Raw genomic sequence first — 23,997 nt, 5'->3', positions numbered from 1 at the left:
TAAAGGGACCCTGTGGTCTTACGTAATACAGGGCATCTGTGCTGCGAGGAGTCCCTTTGTGTGTTATTTCACTATCTCATTTATGTTTGCCCAAGTTACTTTATTTTATTTATGTTGTTATTTTGTGGGCACAGAGTCACACTCTGTGTCTTAGACTAGACAGCTAGAGTGCGGTGGCCTCAGCCTAGCTCACAGCAACCTCAAACTCCTGGACTTAAGTGATCCTCCTGGCTCAGCCTGAGGAGCTGGGACTAGAGGCAGCTCCGCCATGCCCAGATACAGTTTCTGTTTTTAGTAGAGATGGGGTCTCGGTCTTGCTCAGGCTGGTCTTGAACTCTTGAGCTCAAAGGATGTTTTACCTCAGTCTCCCAGAGTGCACATTTTAAATTTTTAATGTGAAATATTTTGGTTTATCTCTTACTGTAGTGCTTTTCCTCCAGCTCTACCCCGTAGCCTCACTGGTGGTATGGTGCTGATGTGGGGACGTCACACACCAAACCTGCATTTAGCCAGGGCCTGGCTCCCTCCTTTTCCTCCCTACTGGCCTCTGCCCAGCTGTGGCACAGTCTTTATGGATGGATCAACAAAGACAGAGTGACAAGGACATCCTTGGGCCCCTTGGTCTTTCCTTTTTTCCCTCTCTCTCCCTCTCTCTCTCTTTCTTTTCTTTCATAGATTCTCACTCTGTCCCCCTGGGTAGAGGACTGTGAGCTCACAGCAACCTCAAACTCTTGGACTTAAAGCGATTTCTCTTGCCTCAGCCTTTCAAGTAGGTGGGACTACAGGTGCCTGCCGCAACGCCAAGCTGTTTTTTAGACAGGGTCTTACTCTTGCTCAGGCTGGCCTTGAACTCCTGAGTTCAAGCAGTCCACCCACCTCAGTCTCCCAGAGTGCTGGGATTACAGCCGCCTCACCTGGCCCCACTCCGTTTCTTCTCAGAGTTAAGGCAATGTAGATTTCTGCAGACACCCACATCTCAGCAGGAGCAGAAGCAAAGGACGTTACTTTCTCCTATCCTCACCCCAAAGCCCTCTGTTGAAGAAAAGAGACGTCAAAGTGATTGTCTTATTCTGGCTTCATTCACCAGATACCGTCATAAAAATTCAGTGTTTATTAAGTCTCTTTTGCAGGGGCCTGGAAGTACAATGGTAGAAGTATTTTTGGAAGTAAATGGCATTAATAGTCTCTAAAATGCCTTTGAGATAGATTTTTAATAACCAACCTCTTGATTTGCTTATAGGCAAACCATTTTCTTGCTCTTAACCATGAAACTATGAAATCCCATTTAATTCACCACCTGAATATTTTAAAGCTTTATTTTTTAATTAAATTATTATTATTATTATTATTATTTAGGATCTCACTCTGTTGCCCAGCTAGAGTGCAGTGGTGTCTTCATAGCTCACTGCAACCTTCAAACTCCTGGGCTGAAACAATTCTTCTTCCTCAGCCTCTTGAGTTGCTACCTTGTGTGTGTGTGTGAGTGTGTGAGAGTGTGTAGAAACAGAGTTTCACTGTGTTGCTCAGGCTGGTCTGGAATTCCTGGCCTCAGACTATCCTCCCACGTTAGCTTCCCGAAGTGCTAGGATTAGAGGGTTGAGAAACGGCACTTAGTCTAAAACTTTTTTCTTCATCAATCTCATTCTCCTTGTATCCATTTGAATCTATAAAGTTAGTTTTTATTTATAGGTTAAAATTTAGGCTCTCATGGTTTCACACCAGAAATGAAACAGCCGCGCTTGAAAGTAAGGGTTTATTATGATGAGAATGTAGACACTGCGTCCTTTGGTAATAGACATGTCCTTGTGTTTGGCACTGCAGGATCTCAGAAATGTGAACACAAATTAGGAAGCTATTTAAAGGCACCCATACACTACACTCTTCCTCCTACACCTGTCACAGCTGAGGGGAGGTGTTGATTGTGCTGTGTAGGGAGCAGGGACCCTGAGAACCAAGAGCCCTCATTTTTTACACTGCCACGTGGCTGTGGGAAAGTGCATTTGTTTTAATTGTCACCTCCATATTCTTTCCATGAAATGAGATGGCTATACAAGGCCCAAGAGGTCACATGAAGTTCTGGAAATGGTTTTGCCCCTTTCTGTACACCTTAGACATGCTACCCATGAGTTCTCCAGCAGAGCTGTCACAGGGAACCAAGGTTGAAAGAGTATGAATTGCTCCCCGAGAGTCTTTGCCGTGACCGTGAGAACCTTTCGGAAAAGGGCCGCAGCTGCCCTTGGTAGATGGAGAACCTTAAGAGAGACCTGAGGTGAGGAGATGGCAGAACTCATCTCTGCCTTATCCGTCGCTGCCTCCCTTCAGAGGGAAGGGTAGAGCAGCCTGGCAGGTGGAGTTGAGCACAACAGTGGCCACCAGGATGTTTTATGATAGGATGACATAAACAGCTCAAGACTTTTCTATGCCAGCCTATCTGTTATCCTTACACCTGATCAATCTGTAAATGTTCGTTTACATATTTCTTTGTAAAAAAAAAAAAGAAAGAAAGAAAGAAAAAGGAAAGGAGATTCCTTCTGCCTGTGGCTCAGTGAGTAGGGCGCCGGCCCCATATGCTGAGGGTGGCGGGTTCAAACCCAGCCCCGGCCAAACTGCAACAAAAAAATAGCCGGGCATTGTGGCGGGCGCCTATAGTCCCAGCTATTCTGGAGGCTGAGGCAAGAGAATCGCATAAGTGCAAGAGTTAGAGGTTGCTGTGAGCCGTGTGATGTCATGGCACTCTACCCGAGGGTGGTACAGTGAGACTCTGTCTCTACAAAAAATACATATATATTTACACTATAATGCAAGATGTATGGGGTAAGAAATTAATCCCTAACAAAATGATTCAATAGAACCGAAATTCAGTTTTATTTTTTAGAAAAATGAACAATTTTCTCTTTGCAGGTCGACTGCTAGGGAGTATGCTCTGAAAATTATCAAGAAAAGCAAATGTCGAGGAAAAGTATGTATTAATGTTTGTTCTTATGAAATAGAGTGCTCTGGGCAGGGGAGGTTTGAAAGAAGCACAAAGTTCAGCTCCCAAATAAACATAAGTTCACTTTAAGAGTTGCATTTTGGTGGAATAGAATGTTATATGCTTATTAGACTATAACTTTTTATAAATATCCATGGAATAAAAAATTAGTTGGAATATGGGCTATTACTTTGTTCCTCTTCTTGATGTGTTTGCTTATTTGTTACATTTGTTTATTTTCTTCGTTTGATGTCTAAGTTTCACTCCATCCCTGTATACAGAATTGTAGTTCTCATGATAAGTTCTGAAATTACGAACATCATCTAAGGACCTTCCCTATCTTACGGCAATTCTGGGCTATCTGAATAAGGTGTACTCAGTACATTTTCCCAAAGTACAACTCTGTTTGGTCCTCAGATGTTGCAGCTGTACTCACCTGAGCTAGCTTCTCATATGTTTTGTGTGCACTGGTTGAGATAACGTTTCCCTCCGACAGGAGCACATGATCCAAAACGAGGTGTCTATTTTAAGAAGAGTGAAGCATCCTAATATTGTTCTTCTGATTGAGGAGATGGATGTGCCAACTGAACTGTATCTTGTCATGGAATTAGTAAAGGTATGTACTTTGGAAAAGAAGTAAACCTCTATTCAGGGCACTGTCCATTCTCATATTATAAAGCTCTTTTCTTTTATTTTCTACCACCAGTATTCAGGTACTCATTTCTGGGCGCTGGCACAGTGATGAGTAATATTAACAAGAGAATCGTACTGCAAGAGTTCAAGTCCCAGCCTTGGTGCAGAGAGGCCCATGACCTTGCGTATACCTCTCTGTGCCTTAGTTTCCACGGATGTAAAATGAGAATACTAATAGTACCTCCTTATACAGGGTGTCCCAAAGGTCACTGTACATAGGGAAAATGGAAATTGTAGCTATATTTACCTTTACTTACAAAATAGTCATTACAAAATTTTATGAAATATTTGCGTAATATTTCTCTATGTTGACGTATAAATATAAAAAACATAAAAAATATAAAATGTAAGTTTGTTAATTTTTCCTGTGTATGGTGACCTTTGTTTTTATTGTTGTTGGAATAGAGAATTGGCCACTTTTTCATGAATTACATCTAAAGATATCAACCATTTTGTAAAAACAAGCTTTTAGCCATCAATATAAGAGAAAAATAACATTGTCTTACTAATAATGTGAATAGTCTGCTGCCTTTTAGTAAATGTCTCATCCTGGTACAAAAAATTACCTTTTTGTTCTATGAAGACAGAGAATATAGAAATAGCCGGGTATCGATAATGGTTAAATGTAAATGAAAGGTATTTTACATTTTCAACTTCCACACATTCTGAAATTTTCAGGAACTAGAAGTTTCATAAAATGGGACGTTTAGTTTTCACAAAGTCATTTTTTCCTTAAGCTTTTATACTATGTTATGCTATGCTGACTGAAGGTGTAAGTAATTTCTACTTTAGTTGTAAAGTGTTGTAAATTAGTTCTGCAGCAACTATATGTACCCTCAGGGAGACCTTGGCCATCCAGAGGCCATGTGGGATTTTCTTTTTTAAAGATTTAAGACAAGGAAAGAATTTAATAAATGAATCTGTTATGATGTAGAAAAAACATTTCTTTCTAAGGCCTTTGAGCTTTCATTTTTCAGAGTTGCTTTTCTTGGGATATGTTGGCATTTTTCTTTTGTATTTAGTGGTCATTTATATGTATAGGTGAAGCCTCTTTTTTACCCTCTGTATTACCTAAGGACCTTTCACATCTAATGGGACTTGTTTCTTTTGGAAAATGGGGGTTTGTTAGCAGTAACACAAGGTTATTGTCATGTTTGAGGCTGAGGGAGGTAAAAATGTTAAACTATTATTCCAACAAAGAAAGGTCAACTTTAATTATCCAGAATATTTCCATATTGGTACTTCATTATCAAGTTACCTTTCTACCAATATGGTAAATTACATTTTCTCTAGCACAAAGGGTAGTATTTTTACAACAGCATCGATTTTTATTTTATTTATTTGTTTATTTTTTGAGACAGAGTCTCACTATGTTGCCCTTGGTAGAGTGCTATGGCATCATAGCTCACAGCAACCTCAAACTCTTGGGCTTATGCGATTCTCTTGCCTCAGCCTCCCAAGTAGCTGGGATTATAGGCGCCCGCCACAATGCCCGGCTATTTTTTGGTTGCAGTTTGGCTGGGGCTAGGTTTGAACCTGCCACCCTCCGTATATGGGGCCAGCGCCCTACCCACTGAGCCACAGGCACCACCCTAGCCTCGATTTTTAGACCAACAACTTCAAACCATTCCTATTGCCCCTCTGTGTGTTTCTGAAATCGATGAGTCCCCTGTTATTATTGATTCGCTGATTTTTGGAGAGCTGAGGCTAAGTTAAAGATGGTAAAGTCTCAAGTGTTCAGAACACGTTTTGTGGGAAATCTTTGTCTGATTGTCCGTCATGCTTAGGTGACTACAGTAAGGTGCTGATTATACTTAGCAGCCTTTGAGGATTCTCCCTGTGTCACCAAGGTGCCCTAAGGTCAGAGAGGGTTCGTGTGGCCCAGGACTGAAACTGACCTGTGCCACTAGATTGTGCCCTTGGATTTAGTTAGACCCAGAAGTACACTGAGACTAGGTCTGGAAGCTTCCCAGGAAGTGAAAGCGACTCTAGGCTACACTCAAAAGGCTCCCATAACCCCTGAGAAATTTAGATGAGGCTGTGTTTCTCAAATCCTGAGTGCCTAGCGGTGAGCCAGGGAGTGCCTGAAGCTACCAGTCCTGGGTTCTGGAAAACAGTGATGTAGCAGCTCTTGAGAGTGGAATTTCCTAATTATTAGGAACAGGCCTTTCAACTTCTGCCTGCCCAAAGTATGCACAGACAGACCTTTTCTGTGTCTGCAGAAGTCAGGCCTCCGGGAGCAGGTGGCCCTGCCTCCGGGCCCTGAGATGTCAACAGGTGCTAGACAGGTAAAGGGGAATGGAGGGGACACTCCAGGGAGCGGGGCTCTGAGGACAGGTATGGAGCACAGTGAACTTGGCCGGTATTAGTGACCGGGGAAGACATGCCCTTCCCTGAGCATAAAGGTAACCGTCCTGATTAGTGGCAGGAGATGAAATTGAACAAGGAGGAATGAAGGCCAGGGAACAGGATCGGTGATTCTCAAAGAGGAGAAGGAAGCTGTGACGCAGTGCGTGGGAAGGTAACAGTCGGCGTGCGGGATGCTTTGCACAAAGAGCCTGAGAAGGAAGCAGGACGGCTGTGAGGCCACACCACAACAATCCAGGCGCAGTGTGGCAGGGACACTGGCTCAGAAGGCGCAGTGGGTGGCCCCGACGCTGGGTGTGAGAAATGTCCCACAGGAAGGACCCGTAGGACTTGTTGGCTGCCTTGTTGAGGAAGAAGAAAGGAGGTTATAGGATGCCTGGAGGCCAGGTTACGGGGACAATCATGGCATCTTTGCAGGGTCCCCAGTGTACAGCCATGCCTGTTCTGCATAACTCCAGGGGTGCTGTTCACACACAGCCCAGCAGTTGTGCCGCCTCCTCGAGCAGCGCAGAGACACCCTGGACACCTGTGTGTAGCAGCCTTGCCTCCAAGAGGGACAGGAAGTTGAGAGACAAAGTGTTCATTTTGAAAGGAAAAAAATGTCTGTGCTTAGTTTGAGAACTGCTGAGCCTTTAATACCAGTGAGAGAAATCTTCAGAATGGAGAAATCTCCAGAGTAGAGATTGCAGAGGGTCCAGGCCTGGGGGTCACATTCGAAAACCTGCAAGGGCCATATTATGCCTTGGCCATATTTCAGCACATCGGGTAACAAAGGCTCACAGCTGGTCACTGTGCTCAGCTGTTTGGGTGCCCTGTAGGCGAAAATGAGGCAGATGTTCTCTGAATTCTCTGAAAGGGTTTCCAATAAATGGGACTGAGATTGGAACCTAAAATCATTCTGTTTCACCCAATGGCAATATGCTAGCAAGGAACAAGGGGACCCAAAGCTGAAAAGCTGAGAAGAGCCCCCGTCACAGAACACTTTCTTCGAACCTTCTCCACGCTCCCTCTCTCTTCTTTTCTCTTATCTTTGGAATGGCGGTTTCTGGTCCTTTCTTCTGTTCCCTGCAAAGAAGTGCAGTCTTGAAAAAGAAAATAGTACACCTACTCCAGGAGAGCTATATCCAGAGCAGAAGGGGCTGCACGCATGTGTGCGTGTGTGTGTCTGTGTGTGTCTTAATAATTTCAGGGAGCAGCAGAACATTTTGTTAAGTGCGCACCTCCCGGTATTACCTGTTCTCGTGGTGGGAGGTTTGGGATTATGAATTTGAACTTCAGCTGGCAGTTGGCACAAGGCAGGTGGCACGTGCCTCCTGTACCCACGTGTCACAGGCCTCTTCCCTGGAGACGCAGCTCCACCTCCTCTTTGCTGGCTGGGGGCTGTGGGAGCGGCCACGTGCCTCATGTGTCCTCATCCCACTCCTTCCTCTGAGCTCTGCAGGAAACATTGCTCTGTAGGCTTTTTGCAGTGGGGAGAGATGTCACCATTAAAGACTTTGGGCCTTTGAGAGGGAAGCACGGGGAAAACTCTTTGCAACCTGGAGCCCCTGGTCCACTCCTCATTTCCTGTCTGTCTGTCAGTGGCCTCTGCAGGTGGCCCGGTGGCCCATCTGTTAATGTGCTGATCTGCTCACTCTTCTGTTCTCAGGGAGGAGACCTCTTTGATGCCATCACTTCCACTAACAAATACACCGAACGAGACGCCAGTGGGATGCTGTACAACCTGGCCAGTGCCATCAAATACCTGCACAGCCTGAACATAGTCCACCGTGACATCAAGCCAGAGAACCTGCTGGTAAGAGGGAGTCCCCATTGGGGCAGATGATCTCCAGGCACCCCCAAGAGATATGGGAATATCTTTTTCTTCTTCTCCTTTCTTTTTCTTTTTTTTTTTTTTTGCAGTTTTTGGCCAGGGCTGAGTTTGAACCCACCACCTCTGGCATAGGGAGCCAGCACCCTAACCCTTTGAGCCACAGGCGCCACCCACTCTTTTCTTTCTTTTAGACAGCAACCTCAAACTCTTAGGCTGAAACAATCCTCCTGCCTCAGCCTCCCTAATAGCTGGAACTACAGTACCAAGCCACCATGCCTGGCTAGTTTTTGTATTTTTAGTAGAGACTGGGTCTCACGCTTGCTCAGGCTGGTCTCCAACTCCTGAGCTCAAGCAACCCACCAGCCTCTGCCTCCCAGAGTGCACCACCACACCTGGCCATTTTCTTTTTTCTTAAATTTTTTTTTTTTTACCTTAAAGGCTCATTTCCAGCCAATTTCAGCACTTTTATGTTGAAAAGATTTTACTAGGTATAAAAGGAAGCCCTGTTAGATATTTTTCTTCGTCTCTCAACTTGGCACCTCAATAATATGATCTAAAACTTAAGAGAAACAAACCATAATGGGTTTTAAAAACACCAGCCCCTTAGCATGAAAAGAATCATGAAGAAGACTCACCTCTGAAAACAGAGACATTCCTCACTCCACTTTATGGAGATTTGGCTTGCTTTCTGTGAACTCTCTATTCCTGGAGAAATATTTAGAGTTCTCCACACAAGCAAATGAGGGTCCTTTCCTTGCCCAGTTACTGAGGGAACAGTATGGAAAGGAGGGAGGAGGTGGGGGACCAGGCCTGGGGAACTGCCACCTGTAAATGTGGGAGTAACAGAAATTCTGCTGGCTCTTCAGGCTGGAATTTTAATGAAATATTTGAAATACCCCCAACCCCCCACATGCTAGTTTGTCTTTTACATTCATGGTGCACACTTGAGCATCATATGACGTTTAAGCCCGCTTAGTTTGCTCATCTCTTCAAGAATGGGGAATTGAAGGTCCTCTTTCTAAAGCAGTTTTCTCCAAGGGTGGTCCAAGGACTCCCTGCATCACAATTACTCCCGGATGCCTGTTAAAATAAAAAAAAAAGCAGCTTTCTGGGCCTGGATGCAGCCCTAGCAGATCAGCATCTGGTGGCTGGTGACAGTGTGCAGAAATCCGCATTACAGCCAGGTCCCCCAGATGATCTGCACACACACTCAAGTCGAAAAGCAGGTGAGCAACCCAACTCCCTCTCCACGCATAAAAGCTAAAAAGATCTGCGGTTATAAAGAACCATCTACGTGCTCTGCCCTGTGCTAAGGGCTTGTCAGTCATTATCTCACTCAGTCCTCACAACAGCCGCGTGGAGTAAGCTCTATTACCGTCTCATTCCCGGGGAAGAAAACTGGGGACTTTGACGTTACATGACCGGCCCAAGGTTGTAACAGCTCGTAAGTAGGAGAGCCAAGATCTCAATCTACTTCTGCCCAATTCTAAAGCCCAACCTCTAACCCCTAGACTGCAGTAAACTCCGAATTAGGGAGAGGTGAACTCAGGGCTTGCTACGCGCCAGGGAACCAGAGTGACACATGCCTTCCTGGAGCTGACATTCCAGCAGGGAAGGTCGGCACTGAGCAGATGAATGTGTGCACATTAGTTCATTGCAATTATGATGGTAATCTTGTAGCTACCGGCTAATAAAGGCAGCCGAGGTCAAATGGCAGAGCCCGGACTTAATTGCACCTCAAATTCCACATGTTCGCAGTAGCCTAAACATTCTCTTCTGCATAGCTGCCTCCATGGACTGCAGCAATCTTCTTTCATCTGCATTCATTTTTTCTGTGTACCGAATTATGTAGGCCTGTCCCATGGGAACAGACTTACAACTGGGCCTTTGTTTAAAAACTTCTCTAAGCTCTAAAACTTCAGGGACTGAAAACTAAAGATTTCATTTCCCTTCACAGTTGGGTTTTGTGCGCCCTTTGTTCACATGCTTCTCGCATGTGTGCCCTGTTTCTGTAGATGCCCTGAATGATGGTGCAGCGGTGTGCTTTTACTAACATTCCAATTTGGAGGACGATTTTTAAGTATTGTGCTCATTAGAACATACTTAACTTTACCCAAGAAGAAAAAAAATCTTCCTTTTTACTTTCTTATTAGAGAAACCATGGTAGCCATTCGTCATATGGTTTTAACATATCTTTTAAAAACTAAAGACATTCTAGTGTCTATTATAGTGATTGATTATTATAGGGGTGAGGGTTGGTGAATTTTGCAGGGATAAATCTATTATAAGATAAAATAGTTAGAAGAATAGGATAAGTTTAGCAAAATTCAGATGACATCGCTAATTATGCATGAGCCCTCTGTTCATTTCACATGCCCTTGAGCTTTCTGTGGGAAGGTGAGAGAGGTGCACCTTCACACACTCAGGATTTATAGTCAGATGGGCAGAAGTTCAAAGCCAAGTAGTTCATGCCTCCACTAGTGTCTTATGACCTTGAACAAGAGACTTAACTCCTTTAAGCCTTCCTGAAGGAGGATTTTAACAAGATAAAAAAACAATACATAACTATTAGTTCCTTTTTAGTCCCCTTTTATTTATAAAAATGTAAAATTATCCCTGAAGATAAAACTGCTCAACAATAACATTATATGTAGTGAAAATCATTTTTTACCTTTTTTTGACATTACTTTAAAAATTTTACTATTCACCTATACATGGATTTACTACCTTGTGGCAAAATGCACAGCACAAGACTGTCTTCAGAAAATGTTATAATAGGATTAATGTAAAGCTTTTGAGCCCACATGCTGACCTCAGGGAATCTTACAAAATAAAAACCCCTCATGATGCACTTTGCTTCACTATTTTGTTAGCTCTAGAAACCCTTCTAAAGCGTCAGACTGCTAACAAGATTTTTGCTAGTTAAATGATTAATATTGGCAAATAACTGGCAAAATGTTTCTTTAATAAGAAAACATATAAATCTGATTCAGTTACAGATTTTTTTTATGAAGGAAAATTGTGCACATGGAACTTTTAGCATTTTTATTTTTAATTCTTGTGGAACAACATAAAAATATAGCTTCAGGAGCTTCATGGATCATATAAATGATTTGATTGAAGTATTTTAATGAGAAAATATATTTAACTCAAAGTGATCCTTCCAGTTCCATTTTAGGTGAAAATTGGGAACTGACCCAATGAAAAATACTTATTATAAGTTTATCGTTACATGACTGCTAAGTTTTTTTCCCCCAAGTTGATCGTCCCCATGATTTTGTGTGGTTCTTGTTGCTTTACTTGTTAGTGCTTAATAATCATATGGACAGGTGGATGTCAGAGTGGATGAGAAAGTGACTGAGTGGTCCTTGTTCATGGACTAGAGGACAGAGCCCTCCAGATAAGCCTAAGACATCTCCCAATTCATCTATTACATGGAGGACTCACGGGGGCCTCAGTATAAACCTCTGCTAGCGGGGAAAGAAAGCACAATCCTTCCCCAGATTGCACAAGATTGTTATGTATGCATTTGTTTATGTGTATTTGTGTATATGTGTGTTGTGATAGTTTATGACTAAAGGAACTTTTCTGTGGTATATGTATACCATGGAATACTATTCAGCCATTAAAAAAATGGAGACTTTACATCCTTCGTATTAACCTGGATGGAAGTGGAAGACATTATTCTTAGTAAAGCATCACAAGAATGGAGAAGCATGAATCCTATGTACTCAATTTTGATATGAGGACAATTAATGACAATTAAGGTTATGGGGGGGAGCAGAAAGAGGGACGGAGGGAGTGGGGTGGGGCCTTGGTGTGTGTCACACTTTATGGGGGCAAGACATGATTGCAAGAGGGACTTTACCTAACAATTGCAATCAGTGTAACCTGGCTTATTGTACCCTCAATGAATCCCCAAGAATAAAAAAAAAAGAAAAAAACAAACTTCTAATCATGCTTTCAGTTCCCATGACTCACCACTAGATGGCAAGATTGTATCCTTGGCCGCAAAAACTGTCAGTAGCTGCTTGTGTTTGTTCCGGAGAACTTGGCGGGTATTTTAAAAATCGTGTGCACAGATGCCACTTCCTTATGAAAATTAAAGTCCTTATTGGCAAACATATAGCTTAAATCATTAGTTTTTCTTAGAGTCCAGAAATAAACACAGTAATTTTCTTCCCATGTAAAAGTCGATGTTCAAAAACCTTTTCCTCCCAAACACCCCAGTACTTTCTGGGAGAAATAGTTTCTCAGAGAAACTGTCTCTCTTGGTTGGAATTTTTTTTTTTTTTAGAAACTTTCTAAGTGTCTGTAGCTGCTTCTAGTTGCCAATCAAAGCGACATGTGCAGCTCACAATCCTCATTTTCGCTCAGTGGATTATACCTGGCAATGGCTATTCTTGCTCACCCCAAGTGATGAGTGTAGGTTTGGCCCCAGCTCTTCCTAGCTTCCCATTCAAGCTAACACCACACTCATAAAATAACAGATTTCCTTCTACCTTGATCTCATGACTCTTAATCCCAAAATAAACCCATTTTGTCAGAGGATAGCTAACTACATCAGTAGACAAGGCAAGTCTGTGTGCAGAGGTCATGGTCAGATCGGTAGTCAGTCCCCTGTCCTATGAAATTGAGCCGCCAGAGTGTGTTGCCTAATGGATCGGGGGCTACCCAGAGCAAGGGAGCCAGTGATCTTGCATGAGTCTGTCACCGGCCCTGCCCTGATCAACATTACCAGGACTTGAAATGAAGATGTATTATACCACAGGACAGGACTGAGATCTAAAAATACCTTGGGCTCAAATTTCATAGCATAAAATTTAACAAGACATAAAAACATAAATCCCTGTGCACTAAGTGATTTTGGTATAGCTTTGTTTTTGATGAGTGTAGAAAAATGGTAATGGAAAAACTTGTCCTCACTTCAGGTCAAAAGTCTATTCACTGACCTATAAAAGCCTATTAATTTGTGATACAGTTACCAAAAATATCACTGTGCCCTTAGACTTCTATCCCTGAAAGAGTGTTGCCAGCAAGAGCATCCTCAGCCTGGTTCATACCACATTACCCTTTATGGTAAGAAGCCGATCATGGGCCATCTAGGACCTGAGGTTAGCCCAGAGAAGGGACAGGCCACCTGGAGCTCTTGCCAAATGCAAGAAAAGCTGGCATGTGGGAGATGGGAGGACTTTTTGAGCATGATGATGTACAACTGAAAGAAAAGACATTAAGGAGCAAGAGATGGAAAATTAACATCAGGGAAAAAAAACTTCCCCACAATTTCATTTGTTTGAAAATCATCTGGCCTTTACTACAGATAGCTTGTAGTCATTGAATGATCCTTTTTTTGTGGTTGTTTAGAAACAAAATTCTGCTTTCTGAATTTCTATGAAAGTTGAGGGAAAACAGAAGACATGCATTTTCCCCAAACATTATTAAGGGCAGTAAATACGTAATACTCAACTACTAACTACCACTGCCGTTTATTGAACACTAATATTTCTCGGGGTCAAGATTATGGGTGAGTTTAGTTCCTTCTCCTCTAAAATGATCTGTCTTTCCTGTTTTTCTCCGGTGACATATTGGATAAGAATTGCGTGACAGAAGTGTAATACCATTTTTTAAAATTGTGATGACATTGAGTTCCCACAGCTTTGGCAAAATCCTAGGTTGTATAATTTGTAACAAAACCCGGAATGTGTGGTGTTTTGTCTGTCTCACTGCCGCTGTATAGGACTCCTTTTTATGACTATTTTAAATTGAGGGTGAGAATCAGGTTTCCTGGAGTTTCCGTTCACTTCTCTATCTTTCCAGATATCTCCATTATGATACCTTGAAAAGCAATTTTATTTTTTCCTTTTATATTGTCACCTCTCTTCTGACTTCCTCCTTTCTGACTTCTGTGCCACTTTCATTGTTATTTATTTTAACTTCTGACTGCATAAATATTTTACATGTGGGTATAAAATGGGTTTTCTTTTTATGAGAGTTTATTTTCTGTCCAGGAGATCTAATTCAAAAGTATGTGAGCCCTAAAGTGTATTTTACAAAATAATTCCCTGCTTAAATGTTGTTATATTTCACTTCTTAGAGGTGAAAGATTCGAATTTAATCCTAGAAAACATCATAAAGGGCACATACTGTGACTTGGAGGATAATCAGTGTCTTTTTTTTTTTTTTTTTTTTGCAGTTTTGGGCCAGGGCTGGGTTTGAACCCACCATCTCTGGCATATGGGGCCGGTGCCCTACCCCTTTGAGCCACAGGCGCCACCCGTCAGTGTCTTTTTAAAGGGATCCCATACATGCTAAAAAAGTAAATTGACCTTTTCTTATGCCACTTTTGTTTAATTCTGTTTGGTGAAATAATTTTGAGTGCCTACTGAGTGCCTTTGTGAAAACTATTTTAGTGGTTACTAATGATTCATTAGCTTACATTTCAACAGGGTTATCCTTGAATTGATAGCAATGTGTATTAAACGTTTGTTCCAACACATCTGGTCCTTTAGTCAGCTTTTAGTGCTGCATTATGGGAATCTCAGAAACCATTTGACTGGATTCAGGTTATCTGTGAATTTTCATATTATTTTATGGCCACCGGCTGGATTTTATGACTATATATTAACTGTTTTATTTTTTCAAATAACTTTTCCAAATGTTCTCAGTTTCCCATCCAAGGAAAGTGAAGCCTATGCCCGAACATCCACAGTTCAGCCAGTTGCAGCTAGTGTAAAACCCCGAATAAATGAAAAAGAAATAAAAACAAAACCCTTCTGTGGAAAAGAAAAATCCTGTATAAAATACCAGTGTGCCCCCCAAATCTACTGCCTGACCTTTCACTCTATCTATTCCTGGTAGGATGTGACTTCAGCTTTTAATTGGAACCTTTTTCATAATTGTTGCCATTTAACACATTTAGTCTGTCAAATCATGGGATGTCTTTATAGCCTTATAATAAACCCTAGAGAACAACTTCTCTGACTGTAGCCATCTGCAATGATCACAAGAGTAGCTTACAAAATACTGACAGTCTTTATGGTAATAGGATACATATGGCAGCCCACAATTATGTGTAGCTGCATTCAATTAGTGTTGTACAATTACACAGTTTTATTGCTTAGTTAAAACAGTGAAAGCACTACATACTAGGTAATTTGCACTAATCCCCGTCTCTTTAATAGCCCCTCGGTGTTTAAAATGTGAGGGAACATCTATAGTATTTAAAGGGTTTGGGATGAACATTAAATTATATCTCATGTTGTGAATACTCCTTGACTCCCACTTCACGTGTGGGTGATGTTTTATAGAGGCTTTAAAATACTTATAGCAAAAGGTTATTTTTATTTTTTATTTTTTATTTTTTTTTGAGACAGAGTCTCACTCTGTCTTCCATGCTAGAATGCCATGGCATCATAGCTCACAGGAAACTCAAACTCAGGCTCAAGTGACCCTCCTTCCTCAGCCTCCTGAGTAGCTGGGGGACTACAGGTGCCCACCACAATGCCCGGCTAGTTTTCTCTATTTTTAGTAGAGATGGGATCTTGCTCTTGCTCGGGCTGGCCTTGAACTCCTGAGCTCAAGCAATTCACCCACCTCTGCCTCCCAGAGTCCTGGGATTACAGGCGTGAGCCACCGCACCCAACTGCAAAAGGTTCTTCTTACACCAGAACTCCAGTTGCTGGTCCTGGCTGTGCTTGCAGCCTGCTAATGTCCCTTCTGAAAGACACTCAGAATGAGGAGAAATGCTGGGGAACAAAGTCAGCGTGGATCGGAAAGTGGCAGAAGTCAAGGATTCGGCATTTTAAACATGAAGCTGTTAGAAGCCTCTCTGATTTCTAACTTTTATTTATTTATTTATTTATTTTGAGACAGAGTCTCACTATGTCGCCCTGGGTAGAGTGCCATGATGTCACAGCTCACAGCAACCTCAAACTCTTGGGCTTTAAGCAATTCTCTTGCCTCAGCCTCCCAAGTAGCTGGAACTACAGGCGCCTGCCACAATGCCTGGCTATTTCTTTTGGTTGTAGTTGTCGTTGTTTGGCAGGCCCGGGCTGGATTCAAATCCGCCAGCTCCAGTGTATGTGGCTGGCGCCCTAGCCCCTGAGCTACAGGCACCGAGCCTGATTTCTAACTTTTGATTAAAAATTTAGTGCATAGCTGCCATTTGGAAAAATACTTTCCGGAGGTGGTCTTGGGAGGATCTGTGTGTGTTTGTGTGTTTGTGCACGCAAACGTGTGTATGTGCATGCTTTAAACGGATATAATTAGCAATCTGTGATTTGGAACAAAGTTTTAATTTCATTTGACAGTAACCCTGACGCAGGCCCCTGGTAAAAGATAAGGGTGAGCGGAGCTCAGCTGGCGCTGCAGCAGGGCCTGAGTGGGGAGCTCCGATTGTAAAGCGGTTCCTCATCTCTTGGGAAAGGGACTCTCTCACTGCAGAGAAGAAACACCGGAATATATTTCTCTCCATCCTTCTCCCAAAACCTCGACAGAAAAACCCAAAGTAGCTTTGTTTACTGCCTTGCCTGACAGTAAGTTAAACAGAATTCCAAACTAGAATCTTGGACATTTATTCATCTGCAAAAACATTTTGTTGAAGCATTTCTGATGTACTTGTGTCTAGATGTGTTTTCAATTACATGGAATAGGCTTTTGTCCCTAAGCTCTTCTTGTCTATCCTGAACACCACTTGAAACTCTTTATGTTCATGAATTCTACTATAAGGCTTTCAAAGCAGAAAAAGGGGGCATTGTACATTGTAAAGAGAAATAAAAAGAATATTAAAATATGGATTCTGCCGGGCACAGTGGCTCATACCCTGTTTCCCCGAAAATAAGACATCCTCCGAAAATAAGACCTACTTACAGGAAAGATAAGACGTCCCCTGAAAATAAGACCTAGCACATCTTTGGGAGCACACCTTAAAATAAGACACTGTCTTATTTTACATGTAACAAAAAAAAAATTTTAGGTACTGATTTTCTTTAGTTAGAATGTTTAGTGCTTTTTTCCTCAGTTATTGAAACATTGGACTTATTTTTCCTCTATATCAAGTAGAATTGGTATCTGGCTATCTGTTAAATGGAATTCCCACTAAAATGGAGATGCTCATAAATAAAATTTTTGTTACATGTAAACACTGTCTTATTTTCGGGGAAACAGGGTACCTGTAATCCTAGTTCTCTGGGAGGCCGAGGCTGGTGAAATGCTTGCATTCAGGAGTTCAAGACTAGCCTGAGCAAGAGTGAGACCCCCATCTCTACTAAAAATAGAAAAGTAATAGTCCCAATTACTCGAGAGGCTAAGGCAGGGGGATGGTTTGAGCTCAAGACTTTGAGGTTGCTGTGAGCTATGACACCTCAGCACTCTACCCAGGGTGACAGAGTAAAACTCTGTCTCAAAAAAAAAAAAAATACATAGATAGAGACGTAGATCCTATGTATTTTATTTAAATGATTTTGAAGTTTGGAAGAAATTTTTAGGTACTGATTTTCTTTAGTTAGAATGTTTAGTGCTTTTTTCCTTAGTTATTGAAACACTGGACTTATTGATCCTCTCTATCAAGTAGAATTGGTATCTGGCTATCTGTTAGATGGAATTCCCACTAAAATGGAGATGCTCATAAATAAAATTTTTGTTACATGTAAAAGAATTACATGGTCATATTCAATATTGAAATGAGAATTATGACTTGATCCGCCAACATCTGTTTTGTCAAACTTTTTGAATAACTATTAGGTGATAGAGATTATGTTTAGAAAAAAGCTATAAAATTCCTGCATAACTGGTGTTGAATAAATCAAAATCGGCATCACCCCACAAAGCATACACTAGGGATGTCTGGACCTAGCAGAACATCAAAGCAAGAGATTATTTTGCAATTTAAAAAGGTTATTGGTAACAACGTGGAATTAAGGAAGTAAACAATTCTGTTCTGCCTTGGAAATAAATGAGACGATGTACTTGATGTTTGCATCTCGGATTTCTTTTTATGAAAATCATTTGCTTGTCTTTTGAATGAGCAGAATGGCTGACATGCCAGGACTACAGTTTAGGAATTTCTTTTGCCTGAGAACATTGAGGCCAGGGACAGTATTGTATCGTGCAGCTGTGATGCCTCCAAGTTTCTAACAAACTTGTTGACAATGACGAGGGCTGGACAGCTGTTGCATTAGTTAGGGAAGAAATTGTCCATCCCAGATGACAACCAGTCAAAGCCACATTTGTGAGGGACACAACGTGGTCTTTGCCCAAGCAACCCAGGTGCAGGTGATTCCCCAAGTTATTGGATACTTGCCCAAGGGTGGCCCAAACTTAATCATGATTGAGAGCTCTTGGCAATTAGATTACGTCTCCAGAGAAGACGTAAGGGAATGTTTTCTGCCCAGAAAAGACACAGTTTCTCCAGAAGGGAAGATCTCACTGCCCACCTGTGCCAAAACAGTTGGATCCAAATGATCATTGCTGATATTTCAGCTTAGCTGACCAAACATCTGTACTTTATGCTGCAGTGAAATGCAAAGTCAATCTACTTTTTCCAGAGGAAGGCAGACAAGGCATGTGAGTGGTGGGGGCATGCCTGATGGGTGGAGATGTGCCTTGCTGTGCAAGAGGTTCAAACTGGGGCAACAAGTAGCGAGCAATCGTGGAGCGATAACAGGAGAACACGCAAGCCGGAACTTGCTAGATGAAGTCTTTTGATGTATGCGGAACACTTCACCGTTTCCTGAGACATCTCCTGAAGATTGCCCTTGCTGGAAATACTAGCCTTTTACTGGGTTTTCTTTTCTGTATCCTCGTGATTCTTACAGAGGATACTGAATTAGAATTGTGAACGTCCTTTCATCTTTGAAATAGAAGTTCTTTGGGATACTTTTTAGAGCAAACCCATTTGTTTTGAGCATGGCTAGAATGCAAGGAGGATAAATACTTGCCTAGAGTCACGTGCATCTTTTTCCTGATTTGTTGGGTGAAAGGCTAGAGATTTTTACTGCCTTTTAGTAAGGACACCTGGACAGAACGTTGCCTCTTCACCTGATAAATCTTTGCAGACTGCCACAGGTGAAAAGAACTGTCAATACTCCTTTGAATTATTCATTTAAAAAATTCAAATAGATCCTGCTGGAAATGTAGGTCGCTGAAAATAAAGCATTTTAATATGTGTGTAGGGTTTTTGGGTTGTCGTTCAGTTACGAAAGAACTGTATTTTTAAAGCTGCTTGTATATTGGGTTGAAGAAGTAATTATTTTCATACATTAGAGACACTGCAGTGGAGACTTCATATACCTCATTTTATTATGCAATCAAATCAGTTTTAATTGTAATAAACATCAAATGTAGATAAGGAAAAGGTTAAAAAAAAAAAAAGAAAAAGAAACCTCCTATAAGTCTACCAGCCAGAGCAAACACATCAGCACTATGTTCTTTCAGATTTTTTCCTTACACATAATTTTTTTCTCTGATGGACATTTTTACGCCAGCAATCAGAAAACGGCTATCCACATTCCCAAACATAATACATTTCAATAAATATAGACCCACATCACCATTTTTAATGATCATGTAGCATCTCATTATAGGAAGGTACTGTAACTTATGTACAGCATCTCCATTTGGTAAGGTGTTCACCGTGTTTCCAATTTCATAGTAATCCAGAGAAAGATATTTTTATGTATATCTTTGCATAGTTGCCTGATTTTTTTTACTTTCTATATCTTAAAATTAAACCAGTTTCCCTCATTTCTTAAGAAAAAGCTTATGAGCCCTTGATTTTCAGGCAGTTGTGATTTTTAACTTTAGGTGTATGAGCACCAGGATGGCAGCAAATCTCTGAAGCTGGGTGACTTCGGACTGGCCACCATTGTAGACGGACCCCTGTACACAGTCTGTGGCACCCCCACATACGTGGCTCCCGAAATCATTGCCGAGACTGGGTAAGTGCTTCTCTCGGGGTTAAGTAAAATGCTTGCGAAAGAACTCGACTGCTTCAAGAACAAGAAAAATGGCCCTGCTCTGTCCCATCAACATAGAATTAGCTATTAGGTTTCTTTCCCACCTTTTTAAATTTTATTTTTTAACTCTTACAGCGGGAGCCATCTTCTGTGTTTTCCCAAGCAGGTTGCCAATGACTGCAATCTCATTTAAGACTTCCATTTGGGCTTTATTAAAGATAGAACAGAAGTTATTAACTTCAGAGTAAAAAGTGTTCAGACTAACAGAGAAACACACAACGCCGGTAATTAACTTGCATTTGGAGATAAAAGAAACAGACACCAGGGTGTCATGATTGCAGTCTACTGGGGTTACTTCCGCCAGCCGCCTTCCTCCTCCAGTCCCAGGCTCCTTTTGGCCTCTTGGGGACCCATTGATTTTCTGTGGGATGCAAACACCCTTAGACATCAGAAGGCTCCTGGGAATTTGCTGGGGTTTGTGTGCAGAATCAGATAAATGAAGATCTCCATCCTAGGAAGTAGGGAGAAGGCAGGGTAGCCTATTCACCGCTAAGGACCTGCTGTATGCCAGGCCTTAAACTCGTTTACTCACTTCTTTCTTCCAGTAGATGGTACTATTCCCATTTTGCACTTGAATAAACTAAGACTGTCAGGTTACGTACCCTGGCAGTGCATGACTAGTTAGTGGCTGAGTCAAGATTTGAACTCAGGTTAGCCTGAGTCAAAGGCTCTTTCAGTAAAGGCCTGTTTCTTACCAATAGCCACAGGTGGGGCTCTGCGGTGCTGTCTGGAAGCAGAAGGAATAGGAGGGTAGGGTGGCCAGGGGAGGCAGCCCTAAGTTCGTTTCTCACTAGCAGTTTCAGCCCATACCTGGGGATCTAAGTGACACTATCTCTGCAACTCTGTAGAGAGAGATTTTTTTTTTTTTTTTTTTTGGTGCCATAGATCACAAGGACAGGAATACAGAACAGATGAGAATAGACGTGAGGCAGTGAGAGTGAGCTGGGAGCCCATGTTGGGAGCCCTGCCTACCCTCCCTCAGACGGTGCTGCGTCAGCACCGCCACGTGTCCTACTGAGACGTCCTGTGACAGGTGCTGGAGGAAGTGGTGAGGGGGCAGAAAGAGGACTTGAGGGGCTCCGGAAGACATCAGTTGGAGCCCAGTTCTGCCTGCCACTGAATGACTGTGTGATCCTGAGCAAAATTACTTGTCCCTCTGAACACCAGTGTTCTCTTCTATAAAATAGGTAGGCAGTGCTTGTCCTGTCCAACCGGCAGAATTGTTGGGCAAACAGAATAAAACAATGTAGTCAAAGGCCCAATGCTTTATCAGTTGGAGAATTAAATCATTATTATTCCTAAAATAGAGCAGTTAGAGAGTCTGAAGGGTCCTTCCCTATCTCAAATACGAAACCTTTTTGCTGAAACCCTTGACTAACTGATATTTTTGCATATGAGCCCAGGCAGTTTGATTTTTGTTCATGTGCCTTAGTCTTTTTAAAAATCCTTATTTATGGGTGGTGCCTGTGGCTCAAAGGAGTAGGCCGCTGGCCCCATATACCAGGGGTGGTGGGTTCAAACCCGGCCAAAAACTGCAAAAAAAAAAAAAAAAGTCCTTATTTATTTTTTTGTTCTTTCCTGGAACTCTATCGCCAGTGGGCTTTAGTTTTACTGTTTGTCATTGGGGGTCGGGAGTGGGGGTTGGTTTTATTTGGGGTTTGGAATAGAAGAGTCTTTGATTTTACCATGCCCCATGATTTGTCCTGGCCTGACTTTGCTAACTGTAACATCCCTTATTTTTCCAGATACGGCCTCAAGGTGGACATCTGGGCAGCCGGCGTAATCACTTACATCCTGCTGTGCGGTTTCCCTCCATTCCGTGGGTATGGGCAGCAATCTTTCGTTCAGCACCCACAAAGCATTTCTCTATTCTCTGAATGATCCATTTGCCCTTCTTGCACAAAGGAGCCAGAAACGGAAAGAGAATATAAGAAGAACTTGCGAGCCTTGTTATTTTTTTACATGTTGTGCATGCTAATTTATATGCCTTTCATAAATCTTCCTCGTATAGTTTAAGAACTCATTCCTTCTTAATTTACCAAAACGGTTCCATATTGACGTTTTCGATTGCTTAAAAACACACGTTTTACGCATGTGGGGGAAGGAAGGGCCGCAGTGCTGACTGGGCATCTCAGCACTATGTCTTCCTTGTTGTCATTTTTCACCTAAACAGAAGTGGTGATGACCAGGAGGTGCTTTTTGACCAGATTTTGATGGGGCAAGTGGACTTTCCTTCTCCGTATTGGGATAATGTTTCTGATTCTGCAAAGGTAGGTTTTCAGTGCCTTCCTTTCCCACATATCTCGTGTAACTTAGCAGAGTTAGTGATTCCGAATCTCATGTGCAAAAAGTCCAATGACAGGCTGGGCAGGCGGGGGCTCACGCCTGTAATCCCAGCACTCTCGGAGGCCAAGGCCGGTGGATCGCTTGAGCTCAGGAGTTCAAGACCAGCCTGAGCACGGGCGAGACCTCGTCTCACTAAAAATAGAAAAACTGGCTGGGCATCATGTCAAGCCCTGTAATCCCTGCTACTTGGGAGGCTGAGGCAAGAGGATCTCTTGAGCCTGAGAGATTGAGTTATGATGCCATGGCACTCTAGACGGGGTGACAGTGTGATACTTTGTCTCAAAAACAAACAAAAAAAAGAGCCAAATACCATCATCAATATGATTTCTGGACACATTCCAGTTGTCATGACTAGATTTTCTAAGTTTCCACAGTCATCTGTTCGTAGCCATCCCAACAAGTACTTACCAAATGCTTTTCCACCTCACTGGTTTCCCTTGCCCTGTTGGCACTCCAGTGACACTACTGTGTCTCACTGTGCCCCTGCCTTTGCTGAGCGTGAGGTGACCTCAGATTTCTGTGTGGTTATCGCCTAACCTCTCTCAGCACTTGACTTCTCAGTGAAACCTTCCCCAGGCCATCCTGTTCCCAGTGCAGCCCGTAAACCTTCCTGGGCTTGTCTTGTCTTCCTTTCTGCTTTATTTTTCTCTGTGACACTTAACATCCTTCTGTCCATTTCATATACCATCCACCTACCTGCTTATATATACCTACCTCTCTATAGAGAAATAGATAACCTTAGCTATGTGGGTAGGTCTTATTTATATAGTTTATTTCCAGTCTCTCCCCACTGGAGTGCAAACTCTGTGAAGGCAAGGATTTTTGTCTATTTTGTTCCCTGCTGCATCACCAGTGCCTAAATTGTGAGTAGTACAAAAATTGCTGCTCGGGCGGCGCCTATGGCTCAACGGGTAGGGCGCCGGTCCCATATGCCGGAGGTGGCGGGTTCAAGCCCAGCCCCGGCCAAAAATAAAAAAAAAAAAAACAAAAAAAAACTGCTGCTCAATATATATCCACGAGTGAATAAATAGATCAATGAGTGAATCAATTCATCAATCAAAGAGAAGAAAGCTGAACTTCAAAGTAGGTTGAAATGGTCAAGATGGACTTTACGGGGAAGTTGTGATTGAAGGTGAACTTTGAAGGACAGAAGGATTTGGAGACCCGGGGAGATAGGTCATATGGCTTTTATTATGCTACACTAAGAGCTCAGCCTCCAGGGTGGATCCTGGTGACGATCACACAAAAGTGCCAATGTACCACATGTCGCTGCACTGTGGTTTGAACGGGCACATTTTGTGTATATTTTACCACCTTAAAAAAATAATCATAATAGAACAACCTCTAAGAAAATTATTCAAACCTTGCCTTTGTTGACCTTGAGGGGAAAAAAGGAAAACCTTTTTTTTTTTTTTTTGGCCGGGGCTGGATTTGAACCCACCACCTCCGGCATATGGGGCTGGTGCCCTACTCCTTCAGCCACAGGCGCCGCCCAGGAAAACCTTTTAATTGCTGTAGTTTAAATTTGTATTACGTCTTCGAGCACTGACCCAAACTCTCAACAATGTGATGCTGAGAAATCATCTTGTGCCTGTCTTCTCTCCTGCCATGTCCCACGTGTGAATTCCGTTTCAAACCAGACCCCTGAGATTTGAGCACTTTGCATGGAAAATCAGGTATACGGGGCACAGGTCTCTTATTTTCTTCATTGACCCAGGAGTCTGCCCCTGGACTCAGGAAAGGAAAGGGACAAGGTGGCAGGGGCTGGGAGGCCAAGGCGGGTGGATCGCTTG

The 23,997-nt window shown here is 42.4% G+C and overlaps 1 protein-coding gene across 4 annotated transcripts in view; it reads left to right on the top strand.

Moving 5' to 3' along the window:
• Window positions 1-23,997, top strand: part of DCLK1 (doublecortin like kinase 1) — a 374,298-nt gene that overhangs the window by 318,919 nt on the left and 31,382 nt on the right. For all 4 annotated transcript variants that reach the window (XM_053563609.1, XM_053563611.1, XM_053563610.1 and 1 more), the window contains 6 exons: window positions 2,902-2,959; window positions 3,468-3,587; window positions 7,680-7,826; window positions 19,647-19,780; window positions 21,604-21,681; window positions 22,032-22,128. In XM_053563609.1, coding sequence (XP_053419584.1) covers window positions 2,902-2,959; window positions 3,468-3,587; window positions 7,680-7,826; window positions 19,647-19,780; window positions 21,604-21,681; window positions 22,032-22,128 — 634 coding nt within the window. The remainder of the gene's footprint in view (window positions 1-2,901; window positions 2,960-3,467; window positions 3,588-7,679; window positions 7,827-19,646; window positions 19,781-21,603; window positions 21,682-22,031; window positions 22,129-23,997) is intronic.

This window comes from Nycticebus coucang, chromosome 15 (assembly GCF_027406575.1).
Source record: "Nycticebus coucang isolate mNycCou1 chromosome 15, mNycCou1.pri, whole genome shotgun sequence".
NCBI classification, from domain to species: Eukaryota; Metazoa; Chordata; class Mammalia; order Primates; family Lorisidae; genus Nycticebus; species Nycticebus coucang.
The sequence above is the reverse complement of the archived record's forward strand: the minus strand, read 5'-3'. Positions and strand labels throughout refer to the sequence as shown.